The sequence below is a fragment of the Megachile rotundata genome, chromosome 8, assembly GCF_050947335.1.
Source record: "Megachile rotundata isolate GNS110a chromosome 8, iyMegRotu1, whole genome shotgun sequence".
NCBI classification, from domain to species: Eukaryota; Metazoa; Arthropoda; class Insecta; order Hymenoptera; family Megachilidae; genus Megachile; species Megachile rotundata.
Window position 1 is genome coordinate 16,958,527 of NC_134990.1, and position 20,023 is coordinate 16,978,549.

Sequence of the window (20,023 nt, forward strand, 5' to 3'; positions counted from 1 at the left end):
ACCAGGTATTTACTAACATATCTGTAACAGGAATTATTTTAGTAGGATTGTGTGTCGCCCTTTAAAAAATGTTTGGATCTCGTTAATACTTGATAATATCAACTTCTCGTCAGTTTTCTGGAACAATTGAAGATAATCGCAGGTCGTAATTGATTGCACTAAAATTAAAAACAGTATACTGGAAGTTTAGCAATAATTAGAAGAGTTTAATTTATGTGCAGCAGATGATACATTGGCATTAAGAGCAAGTCTGTTTGCTTAGCTCTTTACGGAAATTTAAAATACAAATTATTGGTTTTAAATAATTGTTAAATTCTAGAAAAAGTGTTTCATTTTTTATGAATAATGATAATAAATTTGAATTATCTAAATAGAATTTTAATATTTAGTTACATTTGATCTAATTGTAGAAGTGTACATACGAGCACACGTACATTCTGTGCAGTAAATTACGTGCGATCTTCTTTCTTTTATAAATTTTGTCTCGTTTCTCAACAGGTATATGAATTTGGCACATTAAAGTAAAAATATTTTTACACTCATTCTGTTATACTCTATTATAATTTGTACTTGATAAATTACTTTCTAATCAGTCATATTCTGAATAATCCAAATAAATACTATTTTTTATTTAATTATTAAACAGTAAAGTGTAGTCTTTCTATTTTGCATGAGAAATATAATAAAGATATGACTTCTAGATTAAGTATGCGAATTACATATTAATGTTAATAGCAACAATTATCGATAATTAGAATTATCGATTTTTTTACAGAATGGTTAGCACTGCATTGATGCTTACATCTACATTGTTTTATTATAATTTGTAATCATTACCAGAACTTAAATTATTACTAAAAGTAATCTTTGTTTCTCATTAGAATTTTTTTTTGTTATACGTAAAATAAAATATTAAACAAGACATTAGGAAAGGTTTGAATGACCAAAAATTACAACATAGTTGTAATCAACAACACAACTCAATTGTTAAAACAATTTATGGAATTAAATATGATAGGTTGTTTACTTCAATATATTAAACAAACACGATAAAACTAGTCTTTCATAATACAATTACTATTCGTACGTAACATTACCTATCCACACATTGCCAATGAGGATATACAAAATTTATCATACGTTATTTACAAACACTATCATTTCTAGTCACAGCAGTTCTTATCAGAATATTATTTTTCCGTAAAAACTAAAATTTCTTACTATTCAATGCATGAATAGAAATGTTGCTGATAGTCTTTGAACACTACGTAAAATAGAAGCCTATTTGCCATTTTTTTTGCCGCTTGGGTGAACAATGTTGAAATACAATTTATAACAAACATCTGACTAGCTTTTATAGTCTCATTCTGTATCGTCAGCTTCTGAAGATTGTGCAACGGGTAAAGGTGATGGTATAACTAACTCATCGTCTTCAACTTCTTCTTCCGCGAGTAAGAACTCTTCTCCCTCATGAATTTCTTCTTCTCTTGCTGGTTCTGGTGGTGTCAACACATCTTGACCGTGTTGTTTCAAGTGGTCTTTTAACGCGAATGCTCTACCATACGATGCACCGCATATGTAACAGCTGAACTTCAAATTGTTGTCTTTTTTATGAGTTTGTATATGAGCACGTGCAGCATACAAAGAAGCAAATGGTCGGGAACATTCGGTGCAACGGAACGGTTTAGTATGACTGTTCTTGTGTCCCGCAAGTTGAACACGTGTTTTAAACGTTTTTGGACAATATGGACATGTATAAGCACGTTCTTCTCCATGTGTAAGCAAGTGATGATTATAAACGGAAGAAGCTTTAAATCTTTTACCACAATGTTGACATCCATATGGTCTTACGCCAGTATGAGTTCTCATATGCAATGTTAAACAATAAGAGACGCGGAACGTTTTACCGCAAACCTGTTATGCAAAATGATTTCTTAATAAAAGCTAGATCTCTATAATTTTAATAATATTTTTGTTATATTTACTTCGCAGGCATGTGGTTTTTCTCCGGTGTGGATACGCTCGTGTTTCACTTTCTCGTGAGGTCTTGTAAATCTTCGACCACAGTGTTGACATTGATACGGTTTTTGATTTTCGGTAGGTTCGGTTGTTGTAGTTTCTACTGCAGGTGGTGTCGGTGAATGTGGCTGACTAAGTTCCGTGTGTACTGCGGCATGCATTGCTAAACTATCAGCAGAATCAAATTTTCTATTGCAAACTGTACAAGTTACAGAATCACCAGAGTGCAATGCCATGTGTGCTTCTTTATACGATTCTGCTAATGTTTTACCTGTACATAAGAAATATAAATTATTGAAGTATAAATTAATAAAATGAAATGAATATTTAACGAAGATAAATAAAATAGTACCACACTCCGGACACGTAAATGTTGCACTAGCTGTTCCTTCGGGTGCATCGACATGTCTTGCTCTGACGGGAGCATGCATTCGAGAATGTAAACGCAAACTTTTATGCGAACAAAATTCTGTACCACAAGTTTCACAAATAAAGGTTTTTTGATTTGGATCAGGTTCACCTTCATGTACCTTTGCGTGTAATTGTAGTGCTTTAGGCGTTGCAAACGTTTGATCACAACTATCACAACGATTATTGCCATGGAGACACGCATGGACTCGAAAGTTTCCTAATTTAGAGAATTGTTGAAGGCACTGATTACATCTGTACATTCTTACTGGAGTGGCTTCCAATCTCTTTTCACGTACCTATAAAAAATAATTTCGAATTAGGCTGACTTATTATAATTTTTGAGAAGTAGTTCTTCATACTTTTACTCCTTCCACATTGGAAAAAAATTTTTCAATCATAGGTGCCTTAGCAGATTGATTCGATGTTTGAGCTGGAGTTCTATCCCAGAACCTTTCTATTTGTACTACTTTTCTTGTATATAATCTTCCTTCACTGTCCACACACTCCTCAGTACGAAGCGTATTCATACTTTGTCTCTGCCGAGTATTTGTCACGCTTCCTGAATCTGAAGGTAAGGTACTAGCTGCAGGTACTGTTGGTATATCATCTAATTGATCAGCTATTTCAAGTAGTACTTCTTGTCCATCATGAAACTGTTTTATGTGTTCCACAACAGAATTAAAACTCATGTCACAACTAGTGCAACTATAAACTGCTTCTGGTTCAATCTGAAAAGTTAAATATATTGTTATAGCATCTCTGTATTTATTACAATTTTAGTTATACTTAGAATTAAATAATTCTCTTTGTCTATACCTCACAAAGCTCTTGTTTAACATGTAGTAATCCATCCTCATCTAGTTCACCTACATCATTTATATGATCCATATTTATCAGAGCTTCAGTATCTCCATCAAGTAGTTCAGAGCCATCAGGTAAAATAGTAATCATATTTTTGTTTTTGCCTTTATCATCTGTTTTTGAAGCAGAAATTGTCACTAGTTGATCCTGGGATAAAGACTTTTCTTTCACTTCCTTAGTAGCAGTTGTAATAGGAACTTTTTCCGTCATCTTAAACTCCAAAGAATTTTGCTCCATTTCTACCTCTTCAGTTTCCATTTTTTCTACGACTTTGATCTCTCCTGATATTTTTGTTAGAAGTAATGGTCAAATAAATAGAATTAATATATGGTAAGTTAGAATTTCTACACACCATTTTCATCAACTTGTATAGTTTGAGGTCCACCAACTATCATGATTCCACTATCATTTACTGTTGCCAAGAAGCTTTGATCTATTCCTTCAACATTTGTATCCTAAAATTAAAATTATTAAGCAAGAACTAAAATAAATGTAAGTAGATACATTTTTATTGGTGCCAACCATTAGCACCTCTGTGTCCGGTTCAGATTCATGCTGAATCTCTCGTTCGGGTTCATGCTTAGTGTCACACATCTCATCCAGTTCAGTGTTCTGTCCACACCGATCCAAATGCTGAATAAGTGCCATTACCGAGTCGGATCGCTGCGAACAACCAGGACAGTATAGGTTGTCCGTCATGCTTAATAAATGGTACTTTAACGACTGTGGATTATTAAACGTTTCGCCACAGCACATTGGGCAAACGAGGTTCAACGATCCCATATTTTTGATTTTGACGCTGACCTCGTAAAGGGTCTTTGATGACCTTAAATTGACTCTATATTCTAATATTAACCTAACTTAAATTTATTATGTTCACCTACGCAAGTATTAATTCAAAAACCGAACCGGCTTCCCGACAAGAACCTAACCTGACGATGAATTACAAAAATCAGTAAAAAGGTCTAAATGCGTCCAGACATGGAACAATGTCATATTGTTACTTTCGAAGAGTCGAGTATTTTTAAAGAACGTTTGCTTATTCGTAACTGATTACGTTACACAAAATTAAACAGCACCTTCTTGTAATAACTGCAATAACAAAACTCATTAGAGACGAACTTCAGCGCAAACAAATGCCGCACACAACAATCATGAAGTTAGGGATGTGATAAGTGAATCGCGAAGTCGGCCATTACATGCGAGTTTTGCTATATAACTATCGAAGTCATATTCGAAATGTATAATTTACTACTTGACAATTATTTTATCACGATACTAATCAGTACAATCTTATCTTACCTTGTTTTATGAGCACATTAAATTATCTTGAATTAAAATGTGTCTACCGATACGCTTGGCAGCAGTTGAAAACAAATTAGATGCTCAATTGACAAAAGGCGCGCGTTATGTTCAGATTTTTGTTTGAACAAACTTCATAACAGATAATTAGATACATTTAACTGAAGTATGTTCAGATACAGATTAATTTTTATTATTAGATCAATTATTAAAGTTGTATCAATTTGATTATTTAATAAATGTAAAGAATATAGAAAGTAACGTAATAAAAGAATTTGAAAAATATAAGTAGGGGATGATTGAAAGGAATGATTTTTCAAATAATAATATATAATATATTACTTATTTGTCAACATATATTTACATTGTCTTAATTGCCTTAATTAACAGTTACCACAAATATTATCACGCAACTTAATAGTTTTGTAATACCATAAGTCATTTCATACCATGCTTTTGTACATGGGAAGCAATAGTTACTTCTAATGCTTTAATCAGCATGTTCATGTTGGGCATTGCTTTCACGCCACGTATTCTGAACTAGTTCCACAAATTGTTGCCACCATCTACTCTGTGAGGTAAAGTACAAAGCACACGCAGCAATGAAGACCCATGAAAGGACTAGACAGTAGTCAGTTTCATTAGAAGGTACACTAGAAACAGGTCCAAGAAAATCCATCGATGTAACATATAATGATCCATTCGGTTTTAAATTAGTTGCTTGAATTATAAATCTTGCAAAAAATTCTAACGTGTAGACAGTGTGATTAAATTTTACTACAGGCTTTCCATTGTGAACAAGCATTAACGTAGGAACTCCAACAATTCCATATTGAGCATTGAAGCTAAAACAACAAAGTGCATAAAACTATGTTGTTTAAATTAATAATCTAAGTAATAATTTAAGAATTATGTGGCATTACTTTTGATATTTTATAGCATCAATTGCTACTGCTTTGATATGTGGGAATGAACGTGGTAGCGCATTAAAGTGTGGTGCAGCTTGACTACTGAATATACACCATCTTGCATAAAATAATACTATAACGCATGTTCCTGGTAACATTCTACCTTCTTTATCGTTTCTGCTTCTGTTTGATGGTCCAGGTTCTAAGATTAATAATTTCATTAGCCTGGTAGCATTGACAATCTGCAATAATAAATGTTTGTAACTAGTTTTTTACAGTTCATGAATTAATTATCAAAATATTTGAACATCTTACTTCTACAGGTCCATAGACTGTATCTGTCAAGCAATTAACTTTAGTTACATTAGAGGTAGAATTATTTGTCGTAACATTTAATTCGATAGTTTTATTCTCTTCTTCCAGCTTTCCTTCTGGTAAATCAAGTTCAGGCCCTGGTTCCGAATTTTTGAAAGGAATTGCTTGTATCACTTCACATTCATCCATTCGTCCAAGGACATTTATCATTTGAACTGAATAAATGAAAAATGATTCATTTTCATGTCTCATTATCGAAATACAAAAAATATTAATGCCTCACCTAAAATTATGATAAATAAACACAAATTCCTTCTAGAAGCATACATTTTATGTGTATAACCTAAAAATATGTGTTCAGGTTTCCGTCCGAAATTTTGGAATAAGCGTATTAAATTCACAAGTAATTTAAACGATTTTGCGTAAACGCACGATATTTAACGAACAGTCATAGTTAAAAAGTAGTTTCCAGCATGACGCCTGTGACAAACAAATTTAAGCATTATTTTTATTTTCATTCTCTATATAAATATGTATTGAAGAAACAAGATTCACTGTAATTCACTGTAATCGATTGTTTGAGGTCGCGTCGATCGCGTATCTCGCAAATCGATTTATCCTTTCAACCGTCAATTTAATCGCAATTACTTTCCAATGGAGTGAAGAATATTTCAAGTGAAACAACTTTGCCAATTTTCTTCCTATTTTATTGTTAATATCAATTTAAAACGCTTGGGAGAAAAAGAGTTACATCTATCTCGGAGTCATACCCAATAACATAGTGTGATATTACGATTAACGACTTTTTGCAGTTATCATCAAGAACAACAGGATCTTTTCTATCAAAAAAATCTGTTTCGTTTAATAATGTAATTAACAATTTCTATATTAGTATATATTGATACTTTCCTCAACTTATGCCGTTATAAAAATGATTACAGTAAAGTCAGAAGATTATGCAGATTTTTTTAAGCGATGCTGCGTAAACTTATCTACAAGATCTCGAGATCATTGTTACCGATTCATTTGCGAATTATGAAATATTTAATTTATAGCGTAGATCTCACGTGATGTTGCGATTAAGCTTAGTACTTTTGAGTGAATTCCACGTATCGCCGGAAGAAGAAGGAAAGGAAGACTTCAGAGTAGGAGTCACCGCGCGTATCCAGCCACTTTCATTGTTATTCGATCTGCCTTACACCAAAGGTGCAACCTAAGTACTCTCATCTTTAGAAGAATCAACAGTTTCCATATTGACTTTTCCATCTTCTGGAAAATTTGTAGTCGTATCTTTTGTCTTTAGTAAGTACAAAAAAAAATCACAATTTCTTATCCTCACCACGTATTCATGATAGAAGCGCTTTCGATTTACCGCTAGAAAATAAAAACTGTACATCTTTATTTATGTATACAGTAGATTATCGTCATGTTAATGTATTAGATTGAACACTTTTTTTTTTTCTTTATGCACTATATAACGTGTGACGAATATAATGTATTAATGCAATGCACGGCAATTTAACGCTCAGTACTCAATAAAATATTTACGATGGCATTCGGCGATCTTTAAGCACCTGCTTAGAGGGGGAGTAGTGGGGGAGCGTCACTAGTGTGCGAGTCCATATAAAACTGGCAATATAACGAAAGTCTACTGTACTCTACTGTCTAAATAATTTTAATTATACAATTATGGCTTTAAGCTCATCACATTAATATAAAGTAGAGTAGCAGTTTGCATTACTACTTTCACTTTTTTAAATGTAATAGCTTGTTTATTTTTTTTTCTAATTGCAGCTAAAAAGAGGTACGATTTCTAATAGTCGCGTGGGTCATCCGGTATATAGTAAATGCGTTAATCTCAGCGTGGAAAGATCGAGAAAAGAGAGATTTATATTCGAAAGAGATAAGAGAAATACAATAATTCTGTTGGGAAAAATTGCAAAATCGACATCGTGGTAGCGAGTTAACGGAGCGCGAAAGCAGCAGATGAAATCAACATTGAGTCGCGCATTAGCATACAAAAATAGTGGAGTTGGCCTTATTCGTTTGTTACGACCGAGATTCATACGTTCTACTGAAACAATAAGATTTCGTGTCAGACGTTGTAAAAAAAAAACGTTGCGTGTATCTGAATGGAACATTATGGTACACGTATGTACCTACAACGGCGTTCCAGTATCGACCAATTAGGAAATTGAGAAACTTACATTGCATCTCCCGCTGGGAAATCGTATTGTTTTTCTCATTGTAACGTTGTCCATTTGTTACAGCATTCAAGAACAAAATTTCTTCGAGAAAAAAACAATTGATTTGCTGAGTAAAAACTATCGCTCCCACACAAAGTTATGTATGATCGATAAATATAACTTATATAAGGAAAAGAATTGAATAGTTCCCAAAGATAAGAATAGGAAGTTTGTTGAATCGAGAAATAACAATAGAGGCAGGTAGCTCGAGTTGAACAAACTGTCCGAATTATGCTTCCCGGTTTTCACCCGATTGTCGCTGAAACAGAGACGGAAGGAAGACGTATTCATGCTCTGTTTCAGCGGTTCGAATTCGCTGAGTTTCTACAGGATATACCTGTGGCGATATTTTAATGTTACCATCACGCGTGCACGTATGCGGTTTCTTGCATTCTGCAAATCTTGAAAGTGTCATTGCAACTGTGTTCATAACTGAAACATAAGGACCAATGACTTAGCTACCTCTTTTCTATAAACGCGTTAAAAGTTTGAGATTCGAGAGGTCATTCTTCCATTGCAGTTCCATTGAATTAATTTTATTTTCAATTAATAAGAAGAGAATGCCAATTACTTCTTGATTTATCTAATTAATTTTAATCAAATTATATACCGCTTTTTAATCATTGTTTCTATTGACTTACCTTTTAATTATTGGTGCAGATGATGACCTTCCAACTACCAATAATTTTGTTGCTGGCGTTTTCGTGGATCATTCCTGCTCGCACAACCATTGGCGATTGGGAAGCTTGTGGCGGAAGATTAGAGCGTGCTCTGGATACACTTCACAAAGATTCTAGCAGAAGAAACAGACTGAAAGAAGAGGAGGCTGATTTGTTTTATCAACAAGAACTTCGTTCTGCTCCACTCGAGATGTCAGTTTCCCGGATTACCGTTAAAGTAATGTTTATTGCATGAATTCTATGAAAAACCAAACTTTAGGAGGACATGTTTCGTTAAAGATGGGTTCATTCACACACTAATTTTTGTTCGATTTCATTTCAGTTGCCACAAGGCGCCAGAGATGTTGGGAATCAATGGGCACGGGTAGAAAAATGTGTTTACGAGCCCAACAACAATTCTCTTCAAACTCGAGTGATGTTCAACGACTTATCTGTCACTGGTTTGGTATCATTGATGCCACGGGATCATCAGCCACCGATATTAGCGGAATCTTGTAGAATGACTCTGAGATTAAGACGCGCAGGGGTTGATTTCTTGACCAGCCCGATTGCTCGTGGCAGAGGGCAAATGCGTATTCGAACCGAATCTAGCTTTCTGGAACCAAGATTCGCCTCCATTTACGCTTACGGTTGTCATCCTACGCGTTTAGACAAACAGATCAAAAGGCAGGATAAGTGGCCTCCGCTCCATCCACCTCGAGATGAGGTACATGCGCAATGATATTCTTTTTTCTTAGTAATTTAAGTATACCTTGAGATGTCTGAAATAGGAAATAGATTGTAATGTAACAAAATATCTTCCACAGTACACGCTGCTGCCTGTAACACATGGGGACGAGTATGAGGCAGCAGAACCACGGCAATTGATAGGTGTTTCAAAGGAAGTGGATGTCGTCATCCCAAACGAAACTCGTCAGTCTCGCTTCCTTAGTTCACCCGTTGCAAAACTAGGTATCTGGAGAAAGAACGTTTGGCTCACTAAGCCTTCGTCGCAGGAAAGGGAAGCCCTCGCAGAGTCCAGCGTTCTGAAAAATGCTCCCTTGAGCATTCTTCGGTTTCCAGGATCTTTCGAAAGTAGTCAGGAAGCTAGCGATCGTTCCATAAGAATCTTAAGATCGGTGGAGACGATTGCCTCTCACGATTTTGCAAGTTCGTTGACCAAGAGGCCTACGGACAACGAAAGTGGCAATTGCACCGCACGAGCGAATAACTTAAATAACGTAACCGAGATATCTTTGAAGAATTTAAACGATAGCGAGACAAAGTCGAACTTTAAGAGAGAGAACACGTATCCATTTACGCGAAACGATGATCCAAAAGAAACCAGACACGTGTACGTCGATGAAGCATTGGATAATATCTTTCCGGTCGATATAGAAAATGATAGCAGAAGTTGGCAGTCTAAAGAACACATTGCCAGAGAAATGGAAGATGTATTTCTTCGCGGTGCCAGCCAAGCTTTGACCAGATATATCGAGAAACAATTACATCCCGCCATTAAGGAAACATTGATGATTTCTATGGGATATACCATTAGTTACGGATAACACACTTGTCTTTTTACACTTGTTAGCAATTTTTAGGAGCGTGATTTTAATTCTAGCACATGATAAAGAAACCGAGGAAATCTAAGGACAATTAGAGTTACAATTTTGTCATTGATGTCTAGTCTTATCCTAATAAAATTGGAATTAAAATTTATTTGGACATTCATGGAACAATGTAATTTAAACTGCGTATTGTACCAGTATACCTCTTCACATATTCTACTATCCTGCTACCAGGAGTATTCTCCGGAAGCGCCGACTCATACAATCCATCCCCACCACACTAACCTGGGTATTGATTGATCATTTAAAACTGTGGGCGACGAATCTTATGGTCATTCCACCTCGTCTACTTATCGCGCATACTACACTGCAGACCCTAGCTACTCATCACGGTAGAATAACAAGATAGACCAGCAGGAAAATATTATTTACAATGCATGTAACATAATTGTAAAAATACTGTGTAAATCTTGTATTAATCAATAAAATATTTCTTATTTTTCAAACATTCGCTTTGTATATTTTATTGCAACCTTAAACATTTAATTCCCAAATCCATTCCAAACATTCCTGGAAATGACGTCACAAAAATACCGAGAAATAGCATTCATGCCACCTCCTCAAAACTTATGTTCTCCTGATACAAATTCTAAAAATCGGTCGGTGGATTTTCAAAAATCCCGCCCGGGAATTCTTGGAATTTGACGTCACGAAAATTCCAGGAAGTGGCACGAATACCTCCTCACAACTTATGTTCTCCTAATACAAATTCTCAAAATCGGTCGGTGGATTTTCAAAAATCCCGCCCGGGAATTCTTGGAATTTGACGTCATCAAAATTCCAGGAAGTGGCACGAATACCTCCTCACAACTTATGTTCTCCTGATACAAATTCTCAAAATCGGTGGAATTTCAAAAATCCCGCCCGAGAATTCTTGGAATTTGACGTCATCAAAATTCCAAGAAGTGGCACGAATACCTCCTCACAACTTATGTTCTCCTGATACAAATTCTGAAAATCGGTCGGTGGATTTTCAAAAATCCCGCCCGGGAATTCTTGGAATTTGACGTCACGAAAATTCCAGGAAGTGGCACGAATACCTCCTCACAACTTATGTTCTCCTGATACAAATTCTGAAAATCGGTCGGTGGATTTTCAAAAATCCCGCCCGGGAATTCTTGGAATTTGACGTCACGAAAATTCCAGGAAGTGGCACGAATACCTCCTCACAACTTATGTTCTCCTGATACAAATTCTCAAAATCGGTGGAATTTCAAAAATCCCGCCCGAGAATTCTTGGAATTTGACGTCATCAAAATTCCAAGAAGTGGCACGAATACCTCCTCACAACTTATGTTCTCCTGATACAAATTCTGAAAATCGGTCGGTGGATTTTCAAAAATCCCGCCCGGGAATTCTTGGAATTTGACGTCACGAAAATTCCAGGAAGTGGCACGAATACCTCCTCACAACTTATGTTCTCCTGATACAAATTCTGAAAATCGGTCGGTGGATTTTCAAAAATCCCGCCCGGGAATTCTTGGAATTTGACGTCACGAAAATTCCAGGAAGTGGCACGAATACCTCCTCACAACTTATGTTCTCCTAATACAAATTCTGAAAATCGGTCGGTGGATTTTCAAAAATCCCGCCCGGGAATTCTTGGAAATTGACGTCATCAAAATTCCAAGAAGTGGCACGAATACCTCCTCACAACTTATGTTCTCCTAATACAAATTCTCAAAATCGGTCGGTGGATTTTCAAAAATCCCGCCCGGGAATTCTTGGAATTTGACGTCATCAAAATTCCAGGAAGTGGCACGAATACCTCCTCACAACTTATGTTCTCCTAATACAAATTCTGAAAATCGGTCGGTGGATTTTCAAAAATCCCGCCCGGGAATTCTTGGAAATTGACGTCATCAAAATTCCAAGAAGTGGCACGAATACCTCCTCACAACTTATGTTCTCCTGATACAAATTCTGAAAATCGGTCGGTGGATTTTCAAAAATCCCGCCCGGGAATTCTTGGAAATTGACGTCATCAAAATTCCAAGAAGTGGCACGAATACCTCCTCGCATCTTATGTTCTCCTGATACAAATTTTCAAAAATCGCCCCTCAGAAATTCTTGGAAACGACGTCATCAAAATTCCAAGAAGTGGCACGAAGGATACCTCCTCATAACTTATGTTCTCCTAATACAAATTTTCAAAAATCGCCCCTCAGAAATTCTTGGAAATGACGTTAGCAAAATTCTAAGAAGTGGCACGAAGGATACCTCCTGATAACTCATGTTCTCCTGATACCAAATCGGTAATCCGATTTTTACAAATTTACCTCGGCAATTTTTGGAAATGATGCCATAAAAATTCCGAAAAAAGCATTCATGTCACCTCTTCGGAACTCATGTTCTCCTGATACCAAATTTCAAACTCGAATTTTCGCATCTACATGCCACCTTCTTGAATGTTATGTTCACCTGGTACACAATTCCACATTTGGAAATCTCGTATATTATGTCTCTAATTATTCTTCAGTTATAAATGTTCATAAATTGTATTCCGAAAATGAATAACAAATTTCTCTTCTATGTTAGTATTGTTATTTATTTTGCCTATTCGCGACCATATTGAGTAAGCAATCACGTGATGGTGTTATTGCGCATACGCGAGCCATATTGGTTGGGGGTACGCACGCCAGGTCTACTGCGCATGCGCGACGCCATGCTAGATGGGCGGAGCCCCTCCTCTCTGACTACGCAGGTGGCTCCACCTCCTGTTGGGTGGGCGGAGCCACTCCTCTCTGGCAACGCGGGGAGCTCCGCCTCCTGTTGGGTGGGCGGAGCTGCTAGTCTACAACTGTTTACCTGCCCCTTAGCGGGCAACCCACTATTCCGTATACCTCTTCTGCTTTTCTGTGATCTTTCTATCAGGCTGTGTTTCGAAATACCAACCGTGAGATGGCGCTGGTAGCGTAATTAACAACTATGTGATAATAGTTATACTATTCTACTAAAATTGTTTTCGGCTTGATAGCCAATAAGAAATATATGTCCAATTGTGTCGGAGAATAATGTTAATCGCTATTAGGATGTGAGGATACTGAGGAATAAGGATAAATAACGATACAATTATTTAAACCTTTGAAATAAAATTTATTCAATAAATTTGATTGATACAGCCATAATTACATTTCTGCGTATCGTAATACACGTACTGATGCAATTTAACAATGTACGTTCTTAATTACTAAGTTTGTAGTATATATTTTGTACAATTATTCAACTAAAATTAATGTTGTTATTCATAAGATGTGGTGAACTGTTTTTGCTTATGGCAATGTATATTGAAGACTCGTTGCACTGAATGTAAATAAGTTGCAAACTGTAACAAAAAAGATATTATACGTGATTAAAATGTACAAGATATAATTATTTGTACGTGAATATAAATGATCGTAAAATAATTACCAAGATCAATTTTTGCGGCTTCTCCTAGTGATTTTGACGAAGATGTAGTGTCAGTCTTTCTGTTAGTGTTGCTTGTCGTGCTTTGTAAATATTGTTCACATTTTGCGTCCTTTATTGGCGGCTTACAGCACTGTAAAGGAAACGATTGTGGAAATTAAAATTATATTGACAACGTTAATTTAATAAGAAATCATGGCAGATGATGATTTTGATGGCGACGAGTAAGAAATTTATTTGAACAATCTTAAATATTGAACTATTTTAGGTTAACTTTTGTTAGACTCCTGAATTTTTAAACAATATAAAATAATTGATAATCAAACTACTATATATTTACACTGATAATGTTGTTTTAACACTTTTCTATATTTAACATGACCTAATATAATTGATTGCAATTATTTAAGAGTTGCGGATGACTTTGATGATGTTGATGACGATGATAACATTGAATTAGAACCTCAGGAAGAAGATGGTGAAAATATAGAGTTAATAGCAGCCGGGGAAGCCACAGGTGGAGTACAAAGATCAAAAAGAATTACAACGAGGTATATGACAAAGTAGGTATTGATTAACATAGACTTTTATACAATGATTTTTCTCCAATCTTCATTAATGTAAATATTTTACTTTTTAGATATGAAAGGGCAAGGGTGTTAGGAACGAGAGCATTACAAATAGCTATGTGTGCTCCTGTAATGGTGGAATTAGAAGGAGAAACAGATCCATTACAAATTGCAATGAAAGAACTTAAACAGAGAAAAATTCCAATTGTTATTAGGCGTTATTTACCTGATAACAGTTATGAAGATTGGGGAATTGATGAATTGATTATAATAGATCATTAAATAGCTATTTATTTTGTAAACTTGACACATAGGTTTAAGATAATTTAAGTACACAAATTTATTGAGCCAATAACATTTTGTAAGATGTGTTTGTACAGAAGCAAAATAATAAACATTGTTTAAACAGAATTAAATTATGTACTCAATTTTAATACATCTTTGAAACCAAAATATTAAAGGCATGTACATAAAAACATGTATATGATACAATAGTGCAAAAATATATATATATATATATATATATATATATATACACACGTATAATATTATCTTTAGCTACGTGAATTACTAGAGGTTAGAAAATATCGAATTAAATACTTCCAAGACTCAGGTATCTAAAACGTTCATAAAAATATATAACATGTTTACATATGTATTACGTAAGTCAATAAAACGAGTATATTAATCGCGTTATCTCAAAATTAAATTTTTTTGAATTATAATAAGAACGATTTTGAAATGTTGCAAATAGAAACCAGTGTAATGTTTTCTTAATTGTGATCATTTTTATATCTACACTAACTTAAAACGAAGAATGAAAGCTATATTATGTTCTAATTTATAGAAAGAAAATGACGTGGTAAGTATTTAACACTGCGTAATACAACTTGGTAACCTGAAAGGTTAACTTGACAATTCTTATGAACGTTTAATTTATATAGGAATCCTTTAAAGAAAAATCATCTGACATTGAGACCAACACCAGCATCACCTCTGTTATCTCATACAGAGGATAGAGAGCTTGATGTTGCGGTTCAAAAACTTATTTAGTATGTAATTGTTATCTATCTTATGCAAAATGTTTCTAAAAAGAATTTGTATATACAGTAATTATTATATTTTTCCAATTGATCATTATTTAAGTGTTGAAGACACAATCAGAAAGCTAACTAAAGAGATGAAGAGGTACATAGAGGCTGTAGTAAATTTGGATCGGGCAGATCAAAGATTAACGCTAAATTTAACAACCTGTGGCTTGGCACACCTTAGTAATGAATTTAGGAAAGTGGTGGAAGATTATCATTCGGTTACAACACAGGTACATTTATAAGAATATTTTCTATTAACTTTAAGCACAATGAGAATTGTTATATTCATAACAGATTGGGAAAACTGTGCAAGATATGGCAGCGCTTTGTCAGAAAACTTTTATAGAGCCCTTAAAAAAATTACGAGACGAGTTTGTTCTAATCGCTGCAGCAATAGCAAAACGAGAAGAGTTGGTTACTACTTGGAAATACTCTTATAATCGGGTTAAAAAGTTACAAGAGAAAAAAGACAGAACTGCTAGTCATATTGCAAAATTGGAGAGAGAGCGTAGAACAGAAGAAGCAGCTGCCAAGGACTTGAAGACTGTACATGCTCAATTACTCATAGAACTACCCTTGTTTTTAGAAAAGAGACTAGAATATATCAAGCCTAGTGTACACGCTTTGATCATGATACAGTTAGATTACTATGGAAATACGACACGGCTATTTACACATTTAATGCCAGTTCCAAATGCTTCAGAATCGCCCTCTAGTGCTATGATACCTGAAGATGAATATCAACGAGCAATGTCCAATCATATGAATAGAATAAGAGCTCTTACCATCGTTAAAGATCATTGAAGGTCGTGAGAATCGTTAACAGCAAATAATTCAATATGATGATAATGTAAGGTTCAGATGTTACGGAGGAGTGGGTACGAATGTATTTATCACATGGCAGTATTTACACTGATATTGTAAAAGTATAAGTAAGTTTAAGATGGAATCATTCCATGATTTCGTTTCCATTGGGCACCAGAACGACGATTATGATTAGCCCCTGTTGACTTATGGGCATTCTTCTGTTGTCTATTGTACAAGACATCCTTATCTTGCCCTTTACCTTTTGGTTTACCTATATATAATACAAACATATTTTATTTTTTATATTAAAAAAAAAAAAAAAAAAACAAAATGCAACTTGCAACATTATACACTGCATAGAATACGCGAATGCCGCATACAAATTAAAACAACTTACCAGTTACATTGAATGCGTGTTTTCCACCTCGCATTGCTTGCCTTCGTTGTTCGGCTTTAGCTCGTACTTCTTCTGGATTTTGTATAAAATCATCTTTTCCATTTTCCATTGTCACCTCTTCATCCTCTGACTCTGATTCTTCTATAGTTTCCACCTTCTTTTTTCCAAGAAGTACCTAAAATTATTGCTTATTGTAAAAATAACTAACAACTTTTTAGTAATAAATGTATTGATATTTATAAATACTAACTCTTGGTGTAGTAAAAGGTCTTGAGTCTATTTCAATGGAATCATCTTGCGCATTGCCACGTATGTCACGATTGTCGTACGTATCATCATACTCATCGTCGTATTCGTCTAAGGCAAGGCTGTAACTGTACATGTTTTGTATTAGTTGAAACAATGTAATAAATGTTATCCAACATGATTATTATTTACAAATAAATATATCTCCATTACACGGAAACACTTACTTTCTAATAATGTACTCCTTTGGTACTTCAACAACTTCAGATATTTTAACATGAACATTATCACCATCATCATAATCATAGTTATCATACACACGAAGATCTTTGATTTCAGAAGCAAGATCATTGTTAACCGTAGTGTCCTAAAAAGAAGATACAAATTTGTATTTATTTTGTTTAAAATATTCTAATTTATCTTTGTAATAATCGAAATCTATTTACATCGTAAATTGAATTAGGCATGGGAGGTGTTAAATCTTTCCATTCCTTTAACTTGGAGGGTAATGAGTCTTCTAATACGGCATTTATCACAGATGCAGTATCATAATTGTAATAGTCTAAACACATCTGTAAAGGATATTCAATGTATTTTTGTACTGCAAGTGTTAATTATTTGTAATGTACTGGAATCGTTACCTCGATGAAACGTTCATCTAGATCACACAAGATATCCTTAACTTCAGAAACTAGAGTTACTATTTGAATAGAATCTTTTTTCATCGACACTCGTTTCTCATTTGATGAATTTGTATTAGCAGATGTTATTGCTTGTTTCGAAACACCGCTAGGTCCAGCTACTGCTTCCTATAAAAAGTAAATAAGTAAATATTATATGGAAATAGCATTTATTTGTATTCTTTAACTTACGTTTACACTATTTGAAAAAGTAACAGATGAAGTAGCTGATTTTCCAATAACTACATTGACAGAGTTTAATGTATATTTGTACATTTCATCACTAAATATTTGTTAAGTAAAGAAAAGATGTATGCTTGTATTCATTGTTAAATCTACCATATTAGAAAAGGATACAATTCAGGATAAATAGTTGATAACGTTTCTAAATCTACTTGAACGGGATAAAATCGATCGTAATCTGTAATGAATTCTTTTTCACTAATGGCATCATTTAGAAGAATACAATAGTCATCCACTCGTTTATGTACCTCTGTTTCCGTAATTGTATTTCTATACATAATTTTATAATTACGTTTATATGTTTTTGTTTAATTAAAATATGTAATAAACTTTTTATTAACTGAAACATTTTTCTACTTACACATTTTCTTGTATGTCCAATATAGGTTCATATATAATAACCCGATACAGATTTATTAGTTCAATCCTTGTTACATCCAAACGAAGTTTCAATTCCACATATTTTGGCATATTCTCCTCATTATATGCTAGTTTATCCATTGTTTTATACATTTCAGGTATTGTGCTCCCATACATTGAAACAATTCTAATTATTGTTAAACAGTTAGAAATAAATACAAAAATAATGTATGAAAGCAGGTCAATAAGAATATAAATAATTTCTTACTTATTCATAAAATCCTTTTTGTGAAATATACCCACTGCAGGAGGGTAATTTTTTAGAAATACAGTAACCGTTGATGATATATCTAGCACATATAATGTCAAATCTTCTAAATTAAACAAGGTAAGTTTTGGAGGATGTGTATTCCTTTTTGACAATGAAACTGCTTCATTGTTATACTCGATGGAAGAGTTACCAAATTTCCTTTCAACATTTTCAAGAGCCTAAACTGACAATATTCATATTTAGTTTTATTTTTACAAAATATTAATTAGTTTATATATACAATATGTCACCTCAATAAAACAAGGAACAGCTTTTTGAAGATCATTATTGTACCGTGGTTCTAATGTAAATAAACAATTTAAAATTTTTCTAATTACTTTATCATTTTCTCTGCCATAAAGTTGACAGAGATCTAAGATAATCGGTACAGTAAATATGTAGTTCTCATACAATAAATTTCCAAGAAATGGACAGCTCATATATTCCTCATGACTTTGCTTATTTGTCACGAGCCTTGCAAAAATCATAAGAACATAACAATGTAGTGTTTCTAACAGTTTCAACATTTCAGGATAATTTGGGAAATTTTCTAAAGCATAAAATGGTGGAGCTTCTTGTAAAAAAGATACCAATGAATTCATGACTGATGTATTGTACACAATGTTTGACCAGAATCTAAACAAAATATATAATAATGATATATAATGAATATAAATATGGACAAAGACGTAAACTTATTAATTATATATACTTGTAGAAAGGAAGACTAAGTAACCATTTCAAGTCATTAATAATATAATTGACAACATTTATCCAATGTTCTTTAGCTCCCACAATCTCAGACCCATCATCATCGTATATAATCGGAGCTTCATAATGTAAAAAGTAACGGTCACTTGCCCATCTTTTACTCTGAAAAATTAGTAAAGAAGGAAAATGAATTATAATTTTACTATAAAAAGAAAATGTAATCGAAAAATATGAAAGTCTTCTATTATTAAAGACTGATGTTATATTAACTATTATTTTCGGAAAATTATTACTGTCTGTAAACATACCAAAGCATTAACAGTTTCAGTCGTTCCTCCGATTTGTATTTTTAATTTTAAATCCTCTAATGGTAGAAGATCAGGATTCTATTAACAAATGAAACTGTTACATGATATAATGATGACATTTAACCTAATACTATTCAGTAATTAATTTTACAGATAGGAATTATATGCAAATAAGAGGGAGTAAGTTACCTTGTACGGTTCCATGTTCGCATGTAATTCATTTTCCGTCATAAATAATTTGAAACGTTGTTTAACAATTGACGATGCAATAAGGTAACTATTAACCAATAACACACACGCGGTAAGTGCGATTGTCTTTTCACTGACTAACCTATTACAACAAGTAACTCCTACATCGGGTAATCCCAGGGAAAAACGTGACAATTTTAACAAGGAATTGGCAGTACTGTCATAAATTTTGACACTTATCTGACAGTTTTCAGAACATCTAATTTTGAAGGTTATGTTGCCGAAATTCTTATGACAGTTGCTGTAAATGTCTTTGTATGCATAGCGTGTTAAACTTGAAAGTCTTACGATA

General features: G+C 34.0%; 6 protein-coding genes across 11 annotated transcripts; 3 read left to right on the forward strand and 3 right to left on the reverse strand.

Annotated features, from left to right (window-relative positions):
* Positions 1-980: 980 nt before the first annotated feature.
* On the reverse strand, positions 981-4,506 carry LOC100883952 (uncharacterized). Its single transcript, XM_003702848.3, has 7 exons — positions 3,814-4,506; positions 3,644-3,746; positions 3,247-3,572; positions 2,790-3,158; positions 2,372-2,726; positions 1,986-2,290; positions 981-1,914 (listed from the first exon to the last, which is right to left on the reverse strand). The coding sequence occupies exons 1-7, from the start codon at positions 4,072-4,074 to the stop codon at positions 1,363-1,365; spliced, it is 2,271 nt and encodes a 756-aa protein (XP_003702896.1). The 5' UTR covers positions 4,075-4,506; the 3' UTR covers positions 981-1,362.
* Positions 4,507-4,929: 423 nt separating this feature from the next.
* Positions 4,930-7,048, reverse strand: bug (thioredoxin domain-containing protein bug). Its single transcript, XM_012284005.2, has 5 exons — positions 6,909-7,048; positions 6,100-6,296; positions 5,817-6,031; positions 5,517-5,743; positions 4,930-5,438 (listed from the first exon to the last, which is right to left on the reverse strand). The coding sequence occupies exons 2-5, from the start codon at positions 6,143-6,145 to the stop codon at positions 5,084-5,086; spliced, it is 843 nt and encodes a 280-aa protein (XP_012139395.1). The 5' UTR covers positions 6,146-6,296; positions 6,909-7,048; the 3' UTR covers positions 4,930-5,083.
* On the forward strand, positions 6,982-10,800 carry LOC100882072 (uncharacterized). 2 transcript variants are annotated; one of them, XM_076534276.1, is made up of 5 exons: positions 7,007-7,118; positions 8,087-8,564; positions 8,723-8,959; positions 9,065-9,448; positions 9,549-10,800. In XM_076534276.1, the coding sequence occupies exons 3-5, from the start codon at positions 8,723-8,725 to the stop codon at positions 10,287-10,289; spliced, it is 1,362 nt and encodes a 453-aa protein (XP_076390391.1). In that variant the 5' UTR covers positions 7,007-7,118; positions 8,087-8,564; the 3' UTR covers positions 10,290-10,800. The 2 variants fall into 2 exon arrangements, with proteins under 2 accessions (XP_003702879.1, XP_076390391.1); XM_003702831.3 differs by lacking the exon at positions 8,087-8,564 and having other exon boundaries at positions 6,982-7,118.
* Positions 10,801-13,819: 3,019 nt separating this feature from the next.
* On the reverse strand, positions 13,820-19,807 carry LOC100882399 (activating signal cointegrator 1 complex subunit 2). Of its 4 annotated transcripts, XM_012283986.2 has the most exons (15): positions 19,672-19,807; positions 19,483-19,560; positions 19,176-19,336; positions 18,715-19,099; positions 18,422-18,642; positions 18,155-18,340; positions 17,908-18,063; positions 17,743-17,833; positions 17,512-17,679; positions 17,317-17,442; positions 17,098-17,237; positions 16,875-16,998; positions 16,625-16,799; positions 16,332-16,498; positions 13,820-13,893 (listed from the first exon to the last, which is right to left on the reverse strand). In XM_012283986.2, the coding sequence occupies exons 1-14, from the start codon at positions 19,711-19,713 to the stop codon at positions 16,359-16,361; spliced, it is 2,193 nt and encodes a 730-aa protein (XP_012139376.1). In that variant the 5' UTR covers positions 19,714-19,807; the 3' UTR covers positions 13,820-13,893; positions 16,332-16,358. The 4 variants fall into 4 exon arrangements, with proteins under 4 accessions (XP_012139376.1, XP_012139378.1, XP_012139375.1 ...); XM_012283988.2 differs by lacking the exon at positions 13,820-13,893 and having other exon boundaries at positions 16,285-16,498; positions 18,802-19,099; XM_012283985.2 differs by lacking the exon at positions 13,820-13,893 and having other exon boundaries at positions 16,285-16,498.
* RpII18 (RNA polymerase II subunit RpII18) lies at positions 13,842-14,745 on the forward strand. Its single transcript, XM_003702825.3, has 3 exons — positions 13,842-13,984; positions 14,171-14,323; positions 14,401-14,745. Exons 1-3 carry the CDS (start codon positions 13,956-13,958, stop codon positions 14,609-14,611), a joined length of 393 nt encoding a protein of 130 aa, XP_003702873.1. The 5' UTR covers positions 13,842-13,955; the 3' UTR covers positions 14,612-14,745.
* On the forward strand, positions 14,890-16,558 carry LOC100880414 (bridging integrator 3 homolog). Of its 2 annotated transcripts, none has more exons than XM_012283983.2 (5): positions 14,890-14,991; positions 15,084-15,191; positions 15,274-15,381; positions 15,476-15,650; positions 15,715-16,558. In XM_012283983.2, the coding sequence occupies exons 2-5, from the start codon at positions 15,184-15,186 to the stop codon at positions 16,222-16,224; spliced, it is 801 nt and encodes a 266-aa protein (XP_012139373.1). In that variant the 5' UTR covers positions 14,890-14,991; positions 15,084-15,183; the 3' UTR covers positions 16,225-16,558. The 2 variants fall into 2 exon arrangements, with proteins under 2 accessions (XP_012139373.1, XP_012139374.1); XM_012283984.2 differs by having other exon boundaries at positions 14,924-14,942.
* Positions 19,808-20,023: the final 216 nt, after the last annotated feature.